The 13,532-nt window shown below is 36.1% G+C and overlaps 1 protein-coding gene and 1 pseudogene across 12 annotated transcripts in view; one reads left to right on the top strand and one right to left on the bottom strand.

Moving 5' to 3' along the window:
* CCSER2 (coiled-coil serine rich protein 2) overlaps positions 1–13,532 on the top strand; it is a 188,410-nt gene that overhangs the window by 127,637 nt on the left and 47,241 nt on the right. For all 12 annotated transcript variants that reach the window (XM_024253157.3, XM_024253161.3, XM_054521706.2 and 9 more), the window contains 1 exon segment: positions 10,328–10,411. In XM_024253157.3, coding sequence (XP_024108925.1) covers positions 10,328–10,411 — 84 coding nt within the window.
* On the bottom strand, positions 569–2,953 carry LOC103891644 (calcyclin-binding protein-like; annotated as a pseudogene).

The raw sequence follows: 13,532 nt of genomic DNA, 5'->3' as shown, positions 1-13,532 counted from the left end.
TCTTCTTGGCAGATTGGTCCTCTGATTACTAATTAGAATTCTTTGTTTATTAATACTTTCCTTCTTTAATGCTACCCTGCTTCTCATGTTACAATAATATTGCTATTTCAGCTTTTTGTAGGTGTGATTGTTGAGATTTATTTGGTGTTTCTCTCTCCTTTTTGCTTGCTTTTAGCTGTTTTTTGATCAAATCTTATATTAGTTTTTTGGAGCTGCCATAACAGATTACCACACCTTGGAGGCTTACATCAATAGAAGTTTATTCTGTCATAGTTCTGGAGGCTAGAAATCCAAAACCAAGGCGTTGTCATCAGGGCTTTGATCTGTCTGAAGGCTCTGTAAGAGAAACTTGCGTTTCTTCTACCTTCTAGTGGTTACCAGCAATCCTTGGGTTCCTTGGTTTGTAGATGCATCTCTCCAGTCTCTACTTCCATCTTCACATGACCTTCTCCCTTGTGTGTCTGTGGGTCCAAATTTCTCCCTTCTTATAAGGATATCAGCTAATTGGATTTATGACCCACCCTAATCCAGTGTGAACTCAACTTGATTATATTGTAAAGGCCTATTTTCAAGTAATGTCACGTTCACAGGTTCTGGATGGACATGAATTTCTAGGGGGGACATCATTCAAGCTAGTGCAGTTCTATTGAGATGCAATATACACAGTAAAATTCAGCCTTTTGGTGTACAGTTTTTTTTGAGTGTTTAATAAGCATATTTTATTTAAATAAATCCTCGTAGGAAATGAAGAATTCATTGCTTTTACTTAGAAGAAGGCTGTTAAATAGATGTCAAATTTATATATGCAGCTCACCAATATTTCCTTATTGGCAACATCCGTATTTCCACAATACAGTTCCCAAAAGGACTTCTAAGTCTCAAAATTCTGTCTCCTTTGATGTGCTTCTCTCTTGATTACACCCAGGCTTTATTAATGGTTTGCTTCATATCATTATCTCCTTCTTCATATATTTTCTTTAGAATATTCATCAATCCCTCACTAGCATCTGTTTCAGTATCATAGGAGGGTTTCTCTTTTTCTTTGCACTTGATTTGGTTTGGCTGTGTCCCAACCCAAATCTCTTCTTGAATTGTAGCTCCCATAATCCCCACGTGTTGTGGGATGGACCTGGTGAGAGGTAATTGAATCATGGGGGAAAGGGTTTTTCCCATGCTGTTCTCATGGTAGTGAATAAGTCTCATGAGATCTGATGGTTTTATGAGGGGCAGTTCCCCTGCACATGCTGTCTTGCCTGCCACCATGTAAGACATGCCTGTGCTTCTCCTTCCGCCATGATTATGAGGCTTCCCAGCCACATGGCAAATGTGAGTCCATTAAACCTCTTTTTCTTTATAAATTACCCAGTCTCAGGTGTCTTTATTAGCAGTGTAAGAACAGCAATCTTTTTCAACCTGAGCCAGGTAATCCCTCCCACCTTGTGGTTTCCACTTTCTTTCTCTTTCTTTTTTTCTTTTTCTTTTTTCTTTTTTTCTTTTTTTTTTTTTTTTGAGAAAGAATCTTACTCTGTCGCCCAGGTTGGGGTACAGTGGCGCAATCTCGGCTCACTGCAACCTCCACCTCCAGGGTTCAAGTGATTCTCCTGCCTCAGCTTCCTGAGTAGCTGGGATTATAGGTGCCTGCCACCACACGTGGCTAATTTTTGTACTTTTAGTAGAGACGAGGTTTTGCCATGTTGGCCAGGCTTGTCTCAAACTCCTGACCTCAGGTGATCTGCCTGCCTCGGCCTCCCAAAGTGCTGGGATTACAGGCGTGAGCCACCGCGCCCAGCCTTTTCCACTTTCTTTCTGCATAAAATAAGAACTGTATCAGTCTTGACCTTTTCTGAACTGCCTTCCACAGAAATGGGTTTCAGGAGATTGTTCACAGTCATGGAGTAACTCCTCCCACTTAGATTCTTTACCAGAAGATCAAATGACCTCTCTGTGAAATGCACCTGCACATTCTCAGTGGGAACTTGATGAACTCCAGTTAAGGTAATGTAGATTTTCACAGACTTATCTGACTGATCCCATCCATAATTACTGGTTTTCACTGTATATCCCATTGTAACGGGAGCAATCACAGCATCTGGCTTTTCATTATCAAGAAGTTCTGCTTTCTTCTATGATTGCTGTTGCATCTTGTTCTGGATTTCCATCTCAATTTTGGATTTTTTTCACCTGTAAGGGCATCGCGTACTCCTTTCCTAGTAGCCTTCACCAGCAACACCTTTGCTTCTTCTAGATGTTTCTGTAGCTCTTCCAAAGCCTATATCGGGCTGGGTCAGGCCAAAGGCCCGAGCTGCAGCCACACAGGGGAGAGAACAGGAAACGCCATGCTGAGCCCTCAAATCAAACACAGACCCCCACCTGCATGAATTCAGTGTACAGTTTTATGAGCTTTAATTGACAGTTTTGCAGCTATTACAATCACCTCCCAGAATTCCTTATTTTCTTTTAAAGTCAATTTCTACATCCACTGCTAGCTCCTGGCAACCACTGATATGAAAAGATTATCACATAAATGGATATGATATAGCCTTTTGAGTATAATATATAGCCTTTGAGTCTGGCTTTTTTTACTTAACGTAATGCAACTTGAAATATTCATTTATGCTGTACCGTGTATTAGGAATTTCTTTCTATATATTGCAGAGTTAGTGTTCTATTTTAATGCTACCAGTTTGCTTATTCATTTACCAGCTGAAGGGTATTTATGTTGCTTGCTAATTTTTTTGCAGTTACAAATAAAGCTGCTGTAAATATTTGTTTACAGATTTTCATGTGAGCATGTGTTTTTATTTCTCTCGGGTAAATACTTGGGAGTAGGATTGCTGGGTTGTATGGTAAGTGTAAACTTAACTTTTTAAGAAACTACCAAAGTGTTTTCCTTGGTAACTATATCATTTTGTATTGCCGCCAGCAATGTAAGAATGTAACTATTGTTCTGCATTCTTGCTGGCACTTGGTATTATCAGTGTATTATAAAAGCCACTGAATAGGTGTTTAGTGGTATCTCATTGTTGATTTAATTCGCATTTGTGTAAAGATTAATGATATTGAGCATATTTTCATGTGACTGCCATTTGTATATCTTTTTTGGTGAAGTGTCTTTTTTGCCTATTAACACAAATGTCTTTTCTTACTGATTTTTGAGAGTTCTTTATATATTTTAGATATAGCTCCTTTATTAGGTATGTAAGTGATGAAACAAATGGATATTTTTAAAAATGGGACTAGCTTTTTGGGCAACTATGTACAATTGTGAGTTAATAACCCTGCACCTTCACATTCTCATTATTTTGTTACTATTGTTTTAAAATGAGCTAACACTTTAAAAAGGCTTTCTATGAGTTACCCATTATGCTCAGTATTTACTTGAATGATTGCAGATATTTTCTTCCAGTCCATGTCTTCTTTTATATATATATGCTAAATATATATAAATATATATAATTATATATTATACATAAATAATTATATGTAATTATATATAAATAATATATAATAATTATATATAAAAATATATGTATATATTATATGTATTATATATAAATATATAATATATATTTTAAATATATATTTAAAATAAATATATATTATAAAATATAATATAATATATATAAAAGAAGACATGGACTGGAAGAGAATATCTGCAATCATATATATATATACACACATATATATGTGTATGTATATATAGACATATATGTATATATAGACACATATATGTATATATACGTATATATGTATATGTATATACGTATATACGTATATATATACATATATGTGTCTATATATACGTATATACGTATATATCTGCAATATATATTATATAATATATAATTATATATAATATATATTATATAATATATAATTATATTATATATAAATATATATTATATATAATATATATTTATTTTACATATATATTTAAAATAAATATATATTTAAAATTATATTTATATATAAATATATATTATATATAAATATATATTATAAAATATCATATAATATATATATAAAAAGACATGGACTGGAAGAAAATATCTGCAATCATATATTTATATGTATAATATGCTATATATTATATATTATATATAATTGTATTATTTTTAATTTTAGTTATAATTATATAAATTATATATATATATATAATTTATATAATTTTGTTTGTTTGTTTTTGTTTTTGTTTTTGGAGACAGAGTTTTGCTCTGTTGCCCAGGCTAGAGTGCAGTGGCATGATCTAGGCTCACTGCAACTTCCACCTCCCTGGTTCAAGTGATTCTCCTGTCTCAGCCTCTGGAGTAGCTGGGATTACAGGTGAATGCCACCACGCCCAGCTAATTTTTTGTATTTTGTTCCGTAGTGACGGGGTTTTACCATGTTGGCCAGGCTGGTCTCGGAACTCCTGACCTCAAGTGATCCACCTGCTTCGGCTTCCCAAAAGGCTGGGATTACAGGCGTGAGAGCAGAAGTTCTGCTCTTGAAGTAAAATTTATCATTTTTTTGCCATCATTGTTTCCATAGATCATGTTTTTGGTCTAAGAAATCTTTGCTCAACACAAGATTGCAAAGATTTTCTATGTTTATGTGGGTAAGTTTTATAGTTTTAAGTTTGAAATTTAGGTGTATAATCTGTTTTAAGAGTTTTCGTATGTGGTATGAGTTATGGGCCAAGATTATTTTTATCACATGTGTATGTTCAGTTGTTCTAGTGCCATTGGTTGGAAAGAATATTGTTTCTGTAGTGTTTTGCCTTTGTATTTTTGTCAGAAATGCCTTTGACCATAAATGTGTGTGTCTGTTTCTGGACTCTTTTCTTTCCTTTGATGTATGTTTATCTTTTTGCTATTATCACATTCTCTTGGTTACTGGAGCTTTATAGTAAGTCTTGAAGTAGTGTGACTCTTCCAACTTTCTCTTTTCAGAATTGTTTGACTATTTTAGTTCTTTTGCCTTTTCATGTAAATTTTAGAAGCAGCGTTTCTATTTCTACAAAAAATAAATTCTGCTGGGATTTTGATAGGGAGAATACTGAATCTCCAGTTGAATTTGGAAGAGAATTGATATCTCAACAATATTTAATCTTTCCATTCATGAACAGAGGATGTCTCCATTTATTTAGTTCTCTCTGATTTCTTTCACATATACACACACATATATATTCCTTCACATATACACATATATGTATATACATATATGTGAAAGAAATCAACCTATATATTTAGTATACAGAGTTAGTCTGTGTTTTGTTGGATTTGTACCTAAGTATTTCTCTTTTGTTATTTTGGATTTTTTCCCTTGTCTTTTGGATTTTGCTTTATCATAAATGGTATTTTTTTTTAAATTCAATTTTCAGTTGTTTGCCATACACAGTTGATTTTCATATATTGACCTTGTATCCTGTGATTTTGCTAAATTCATGTACTAGTTCTAGTAGTTTTTGTTTTTGTCTTTGAGACGTTCTCGCTCTGTTGCCCAGACTGGAATGCAGTGGCACGATCTCAGCTCACTGCAACCCCCGCTTCCTGGATTCAAGCGATTCTCCTGCCTCAGCCTCCTGAGTAGCTGGAATTACAGGCGTGTGCCACCACACCTGGTTAATTTTTGTATTTTTAGTAGAGATGGAGTTTTGCCATGTTGGCCAGGGTGTTCTTGAATTCCTGACCTCATGTGGTCTGCCTGCCTCAGCCTCCCAAATTTCTAATACTTTTATTATGGATACTTAAGGGACTTTCTACACCATACATTCTGTGTCTAAATGAGGGTTTTTTTTTCTTTCCTATTTGTTCACCTTTTATTTCTTTTTCTTGCCTTATTGCACTGGATAGAAACTCCACTATGATATTGAATAGGAGTGCCTTGTTCCTGGTCTTGGGGTAGAATATTCCATCTTTCACCATTAAATATGATGTTACTGGTAGGGTGTTTTGTTTTGTTTTGGTTTTGGGGGGGAATCAGAGACAGGGTCTCCTTCGGTTACCCAGGCTGGAGTGCAGTGGCATAGTCATGACTGATCGCAGCCTTGACTTCCCAGGCTCAGGTGATTCTCCCACCTCATTCTGTCAATTTGCTGGGACTACAGGTGCATCCCACCACACCTGGCTAATTTTTTGTATTTTTGGTAGAGACAGAGTTTTACCATGCTGCCCAGACTGGTCTGGAACTCTTGGGCTCAAGTGATCTGCCCCTCTTGGCCACCCAAAGTACTGGGGTTACAGGCATGAGCCACCATGCCTGGTGGGTTTTTTGGATGAACTTTATCAGGTTGAGCAAGTTCTTTTATTCCTAGCTTTCTGAGTTTTTTAAAATCCTGATTGGATATTGAATTTTGCCAGGAAATTTATCTGTGTCCATTGAGATAATTGTGCAGACCTTTTATTTCTCAATTTGGTGAATTACATTGCTTTCTGACTATTGAACCAGCTTTGCATTCATGGGATCAACCTCAGTTGCTCATGATGTATTTCCCTTTTTACATATTGTTGGTTTTGATTCTTCGATTTTTTTTTTTTTTTTTTGAGATGGAGTCTCACTCTGTTGCCCAGGCTGGAGTGCGGGGGTGCAGTCTTGGCTCACTGCAACTTCCGCCTCCCAGGTTCAAGCAATTCTCCTGCCTCGGCCTCCTGAGTAGCTGGAACTATGGCTGTACACCACCATGCCCGGCTAATTTTTTTTTTTCGTATTTTTAGTAGAAATGGGGTTTCACCATGTTGGCCAGGCTCATCTCAAACTCCTGACCTCAGGTGATCCCCCTGTCTTGGCCTCCCAAAGTGCTGGGATTACACGTGTGAGATTTTTAAAAAGACTTCTGCATCCTTATACATGAAGAATATTGATCTGTAGTCTTCTTATACTGTCTTTGTTTTAGTATCAGGGAAGTGCAATTAATGGCCTCATTAATTGATTTTATTAATTTAATTTGATTTTTCTCTAAGTGGTTGTATAGAATTGATGTTATTCTCTTAAATTTTGGAACAATTTGCCAGTAAAACATCTGGCCTCAGATTTTTTTTTTTTTTAGTGAGAGGCTTTAAACCATGAATTCATTTTTATTAATAGTCATATGTTTACACAGGTTATCTGTTTCATCTTAGGTGAGTTTCAAGAGTTTGTTGCTTTTGAAGAATTTTGCCACTTCACATAAGTTGTCAAATTTGTGTGTATAGAGTCATTTATACTATTATTGCTTTATTTACTCCTAGCATTTGAGATGTCTGTAATAACATTTCTGCTTTCATTCCTGATAATGTTTTGATTTGTGCTTTCTTTGTTGCGTTTTGGCAGTTTTGCTAGATGTCTAGAAATTTTCAAAGAATATGTTTTTAGTTTCATTGATTTATTTGTGTTTTTTAATTTTCAGTTTAATTAATTTCTGCTCTTGATCATTTTCTTCTTTCTGCTTGTTGTATATTTATTTTGCTCCAGTTATTGATTTGACATTTGTCAAATTTGTTTTAATAAAAGTATTTCATTCTATAATTTTCCCTTATCACTCTGCTTTAGTTGCATTCCACAAATTTTGGTATGTGGTGTCTGTTATTTTCCTTCAGTACACAATATTTTCTTGTTTTTCTTGAGACTTCTTCTTTGACCCAAGGATGATTTAGAAGGTTGTCTACTTTTCAAGTGTATGGAGATTATCTTTCTGTTATTAGTTTCTAGTTAAATTCTCTTATGTTCAGAGAGTGTATGTTTGGTGTATTTTTAGTTCTTTTAAATTTGGCTTCTCAAATCTGTAGGTTTGTGTCTTTCACCAAATTTGGGGTGTGTTTATCCATTATTTCTTGAAATATTTTTTCTGCCCACCCGTATCCTTCTGTGACTTCAATGACAGGAGTGTTAGCTCTTTTATTACTGTCCACATATGTTCCTGAGCAGGCTCTGTCAATTTTTTTTGACCAGTCTTGTTGCTCTTCATCATTCAGATTGGATAATTTTTGTTGATCACTCTTTAAGTTTATTGTGTAATCTGAAATGCTAGTATTTATAGCCCATCAATAGTACATTTTAAAATTTTGGTTTTTGACTCTTTTCAGGTCTAAACTCTCCATTTGTTTCTACTTTTTATATTCTGTTTTTTTTTTTTCCTGAGATTTTCTCTTTGTAGTCCCTTCAAGAGTTTATTCTTTTGGAGAATTTTAATAACAGCTCTGTTAAAATCTCTTCCAATTCTACCTTCTGTGTCATTTTGGTGTTGGCGTTTTTTTATTGTCTTTTCCTTTGTGAGTTGACATTTTCTCCTTTGTTTAGATGTTGAGTAATTTTGGATTATATATTAGATATTTGAACGTTGTATAATGAGATTCCTGATCTTCTTTAAATCTTTATTTTATTTTGTTTTTAAACAGGCAAACAATGTGGTTGAGTTTAGGCTACAAGGTACAGCTAGCTGTCTTGATTGTGGTTTTAATGCCAGCTCTGTTTTCAAAGCTTTTGCCATGCTTTCCAGATCTGTTCTGAGTATACATCTTCCAGAGGCTAGTCTGGGACCTGGGAAGTAATCTTAGGTTATTTTTCAAAGTCTTTGCTATGCTGTTTAGGATCAGATCCAAGCAAGTGCTGCTTAGGGATGAACCGATGAATTTACAACAGCTTTACGGAGCTACTTTACTCAGTTCCTGGTATTTTGTGACCTCTCTGGTATTTTCTGTTTTGCTGGACTTCTCTTTTTTCCTCTATCCTAAATGCTGTTGTTTTATTTTTTCTATTCTGCTGTACACTTCCCACAAGTGCACCTGTATCTAATGCAAAGCAGTATGTGCTTGTGTTGTCTCATATTCCTTGGGGTTCCTGCATTACAGTTGGGAAGAAGACATTTAGATATTTGGAAATAATTCAGATTTTACAGTCTGTCTCTCTTCTCAAATATACTTGTAGGTAGGACTGGCGATGCTTTTATATGTCTAGGCAGTAATAATGGAGATGAACTTTTTACTGAGATGAGTCCTATAAAACTCGCTTTACTTTCTTTATTTCTTAATTTTTAAAAATGTGTTCTGAGAATATTGCTATTCATTAGAATGTTGCCTATGTTCTTAGATCAAAGTCTTAATGTCCATTTGGCACCACCATAGAAAAGTAATTTATCTATGCTGGAAATTTGGCAAACACTTACTCTCTTGACTGTCAATCAGCATTACCTTTTGAACTTCCCTAAATACACATTTAGAAATTCTGGGCCCCATCCCTAGAGATTCTGTGTCAGTGGGTATACAGTACAATAAATTAAGAAGAAAATAACCTACATGCTCACCTCCCCTATTGTAGACATTATCCATGGTATGGGAGAACCAGAAAAGATATATCTGAGGAAGACTGCGATGTTACATTCCTTGAAGTTGCTGGTTCAGTCACTGGGTTTACTGAGGCAGCCAGGAATCATGAACAAATAAGGTGTTGAACCTCAGTTGTGCTGCCTTGGTCAGGGGCTCAGTCCTGATCAAGGTAGCACGTCATCCAGTTATATTCTTCACTGGTTCATTTTTCTTGAGGCTGTCTTTCTGAACCATTGAGTATGTGGTTTCTTATTACTAAACCAATTCAGCAAAGGGTGGAACTTAATATTGTCATCTTATTTTCTTTATAATGTTTTGGAACAAAAATCTTTATTTCACCCTTTTTTGAGGCATGATATACATCCAGTAAAGTGGTTAAGGTGTACCAGTCTTAAGTGTACAGCTCAAGCTTTTCATACGTATGTTTAACTACCATACACTCAGGACATAGAACATTTCCGGCTTCCTACTAGGTTCCCTAATGTTCCTTCTTAGTCAGTAACCCCCTTCCCTTTAGTCTACCATCATTCTTCTGATTTCTAACGCCTTACATTAGTTTTGCCTTTTCTCAGACTTCATATAAATGGAGTTATGCAATATATATCCTCATGTAGCTAGTATTTTTAGTTCAGTTATTTTTGCTGCTAAACCTTATTGAGTTATTTAATATTATTGTTTATGGCTCCTTTGTACTCAAAACATGTCTAAACCAAAGCAGATTCAGTTGACCTTTGTTTTACACTTTTCTTAGGTGAAACAGTCTTAAAATTCTTTAGGAAATTTCTCATAATGCTTAATGGTTCTGTATTTCAACCGCTTATATAGTATCCGTTATTTACTTCCACAGATTATTCTTGCCGTAGCTCCCTTTTTTCTTCTTCCACATTTCCTTCTAACAGTATATATAGGGGAAATGAAGATTTCTAAAATTTTATCTCCCATTTGTTCTTCACCATGCTAGCATTTGGTCTGGGTAAATTCAGGTTGAACTGAATGTCCACAATTACTATATTAATCTAGTGTTTTTCTTCCCTTCTTTCTGACAGCATGATGGAAGTGGTTCATTGCATGATATTCAACTGTCGTTGCCATCCAGTCCGGAACCAGAAGATGGTGATAAAGTATATAAGGTATGACTATGTAGTCATGCTGGATTTTTCAAAATTCTTTTTAAATACTAAAATAATGATACAATGACAATGAAAACAATAATAAATGTATTAATACCTAAAGCATCAGGTTTGTTCTTAACTTTTGCTACTTTGTTAAGTTGAAATGATATCTCTGTGGTGCTTTAATTTGAATTTATCAGTTGGATAATGACCTCTCCTTGTATTACTACTGTTGCAAGATTTAAAAAGAAAATATATTGCTCATAATGATAAATAATTGAGTTTTTAAAATATGAGTAGGAATAGAAATTAAAATGGTTATAGGTGCTTCTCATATATAAATCCCAAAATTGAAGAAGTATACTGAAAATGAGATTAATTTATCTTTTTTCATGTTTAAAATACAGAATACAGATGTATTTTTGTGAGTGAAAGTGTTTTTTTATAATTCTTATTTATGTCTATTTTTAGTTGAAGAAAACTCTTTTATTTTGCAACTATTTAAGCACATATTTATTTCTTAAGCACACACAGAGATTCTTGGTTAATTTAATGCTTCCAAGTCAAGTTATAGTTAGCTTTTACATCCCATTTTCAGGGTACACTTATTAGTGTTTGCTAGTCATCTACAGTAACAACCTGAAAGGAGTGGTGGCTTATAATAATGAAATTTATATTTCCCTTACATATTGGCTGTAGATCAGCTGGGACTCTGCTTCATGTGTCTTCTTCATTCTGGGATCCATACTGAGAAGGATCAGCCCCTATTGTGGGACATGTTATTGTGCCAGTGGGAAGAGAACTTTGATAGGATCACACGTGAATTCTGTTTGGATGTGGCACATATCACTTTCAAAACAATTCAAGGGGCCAGGCCTGGAATTAGTGGGTCAGAAAAGCATTATTTTCTCATAGGTTGCAGAGTGATTTATTGGGAAGAAGATTGCATATAAAGCAATCAAAATCACAAGAGTATAGTACAGTAGTCAGTCTCATTCTCTCATCTTGGCTTTTCAACTTGTTGACTACCTTTCCTTGCCCAAATTGCTTCCCAACCCTGAGCTTTCATCCTGCTCTCAGTATAATACATTAAGTCAGCAGGTTCATAGCAGGCCATCTCTTAACACTCAGTTGAGAACCATTGACTTAGGTAATCTCTGATGACCTCCCAGTTTAGAAAAAAAAAATTGTGAATTTGTGACTGACATTTTAAAAGCAAAGTTGACCTCTTTCCTGATTTTTTTTTGTGTGTGCGTGTGAAAAAGTTTTTTACATATAAATTTTTTTTTTTTTTAAAGACGGAGTCTTGCTCTGTCACCCAGGCTGGAATGCAGTGGCGCAATCTCGGCTCACTGCAGCCTCGGCCTCCCGGGTTCAAGCGATTCTGCTGCCTTGATTTCCCAAGTAGCTGGGATTACAGGCATCTGCCATCATGCTCGGCTAATTTTTTGTATTTTTAGTAGAGATGGGGTTTCATCATGTTGTCTAGGCTGGTCTCAAACTCCTGACCTCAGGTAATCCACCCACCTCGGCCTCCCAAAGTGTTGGGATTGCAGGCATGAGCCATCGCACCCGGACAAGAAATTATATTTTAAAGAAAAAAAATTAATTCCAACATTTTTATGCAATTGGCATCTTTACTCTTTTTCAGTGTTCCTTTCTAGTTCATCTAAATATTTAATGCTATATGATAGACATTTTTTGCTTTTTTTTTCTTTTTTGAGTTGGAGTCTCGTTCTGTTGCCTAGGCTAGAGTGCAGTGGCACGATCTCGGCTCACTGCAAGCTCTGCCTCCCGGCTTCACGCCATTCTTCTGCCTCAGCCTCCCGAGTAGCTGGGACTAACAGGTGCCCGCCACCGCGCCCAGCTAATTTTTTGTACTTTTAGTAGAGATGGGGTTTCACCGTGGTCTCGATCTCCTGACCTCGCGATCTGCCCGCCTCTTCCTCCCAGTGCTGGGATTACAGGCGTGAGCCACTGTGCCCGGCCATATGATAGACATTTTGTTACACAGTATTTATTTCTTGTCCCTGCTCCATTTCCTTCCAGGCAGATTATTCCTAGTCTTTCTTATTACTTAAGCTGAGATGCAATAGGTCATACTGTCTCTTTTCTTCAGTATTCTGGTCTGTTTTGCATTTTAATCAGCAAATCCCCAACTGTGTCACCTTTCATCCAAAATGGTTTAGCAGTGCAGTTTCAAATGACACAAACACTGCATCTTGTGCCATTAAAATTTTAGGATCTAAAATCTCCATTGGACCTACCATGCCTCTAATCTATCCTTTTATTTAATCTCAGGACAGATCCCTCTCCCATTCCCTTAATGATCTCTTCCAAATAGCTCTCTCCAAGCTCCATGCTCAGCTATACTTCTCAACCTCTGCAGGTAGCCTTATGTTTGTTCATCCAGTAAATATCTTATGCTTCCTGCCTTCTTGCTTTCTTTTTTTGGTTTTTTTTTGGTTTGTTTGTTTTTTTTGTTTTTGTTTTTTTTTTTGAGACGGAGTCTCACTCTGTTGCCCAGGTTGGAGTGCAATGGCACGATCTTGGCTCACTGCAAGCTCCACTTCCTGGGTTCATGCCATTCTCCTGCCTCAGCCTCCTGAGTGGCTGGGACTACAGGCACCCGCCGCCACGCCCGGCTAATTTTTTTTTTTTTTTTTTGTATTTTTAGTAGGGACGGGGTTTCACCGTGTTAGCCAGGATGGTCTCGATCTCCTGACCTCGTGATCCGTCCGCCTCGGCTTCCCAAAGTGCTGGGATTACAGGTGTGAGCCACCGCGCCCGGCCTCCTTCTTGCCTTCTAACTTATCTATATTTGTCTCATTCTTACTCCTTTGTTCCAGTTACAGGGAAAAAGTGTCCACTGTGCTATGGAAGATCAGCTCTTCTGTGTTCTTAACTCTTGTCTTCTGCTGCTGCTTAAGGACCTAACTGCATCTCTTCCTCCTCTCTCATCTGTCTTGAGTGTGCCTCCTCTACTTTCTTGTCATTATTCATTTGTAAATGTGTATATCTCACGTAATTTCAGTAAATCAAATACACTTTTCCTTGACTCCCTTTAAACTCCTTTCCAGTTAGTGTGAAAACTTGGAACAATGAAAATAGCTACCATTTTCAATGCTGTAGACGTTTG

The sequence above is a fragment of the Pongo abelii genome, chromosome 8 (assembly GCF_028885655.2).
Source record: "Pongo abelii isolate AG06213 chromosome 8, NHGRI_mPonAbe1-v2.0_pri, whole genome shotgun sequence".
NCBI classification, from domain to species: Eukaryota; Metazoa; Chordata; class Mammalia; order Primates; family Hominidae; genus Pongo; species Pongo abelii.
Note: the sequence above shows the minus strand (reverse complement) of the source record. Positions and strands in the feature narration are given on the sequence as shown.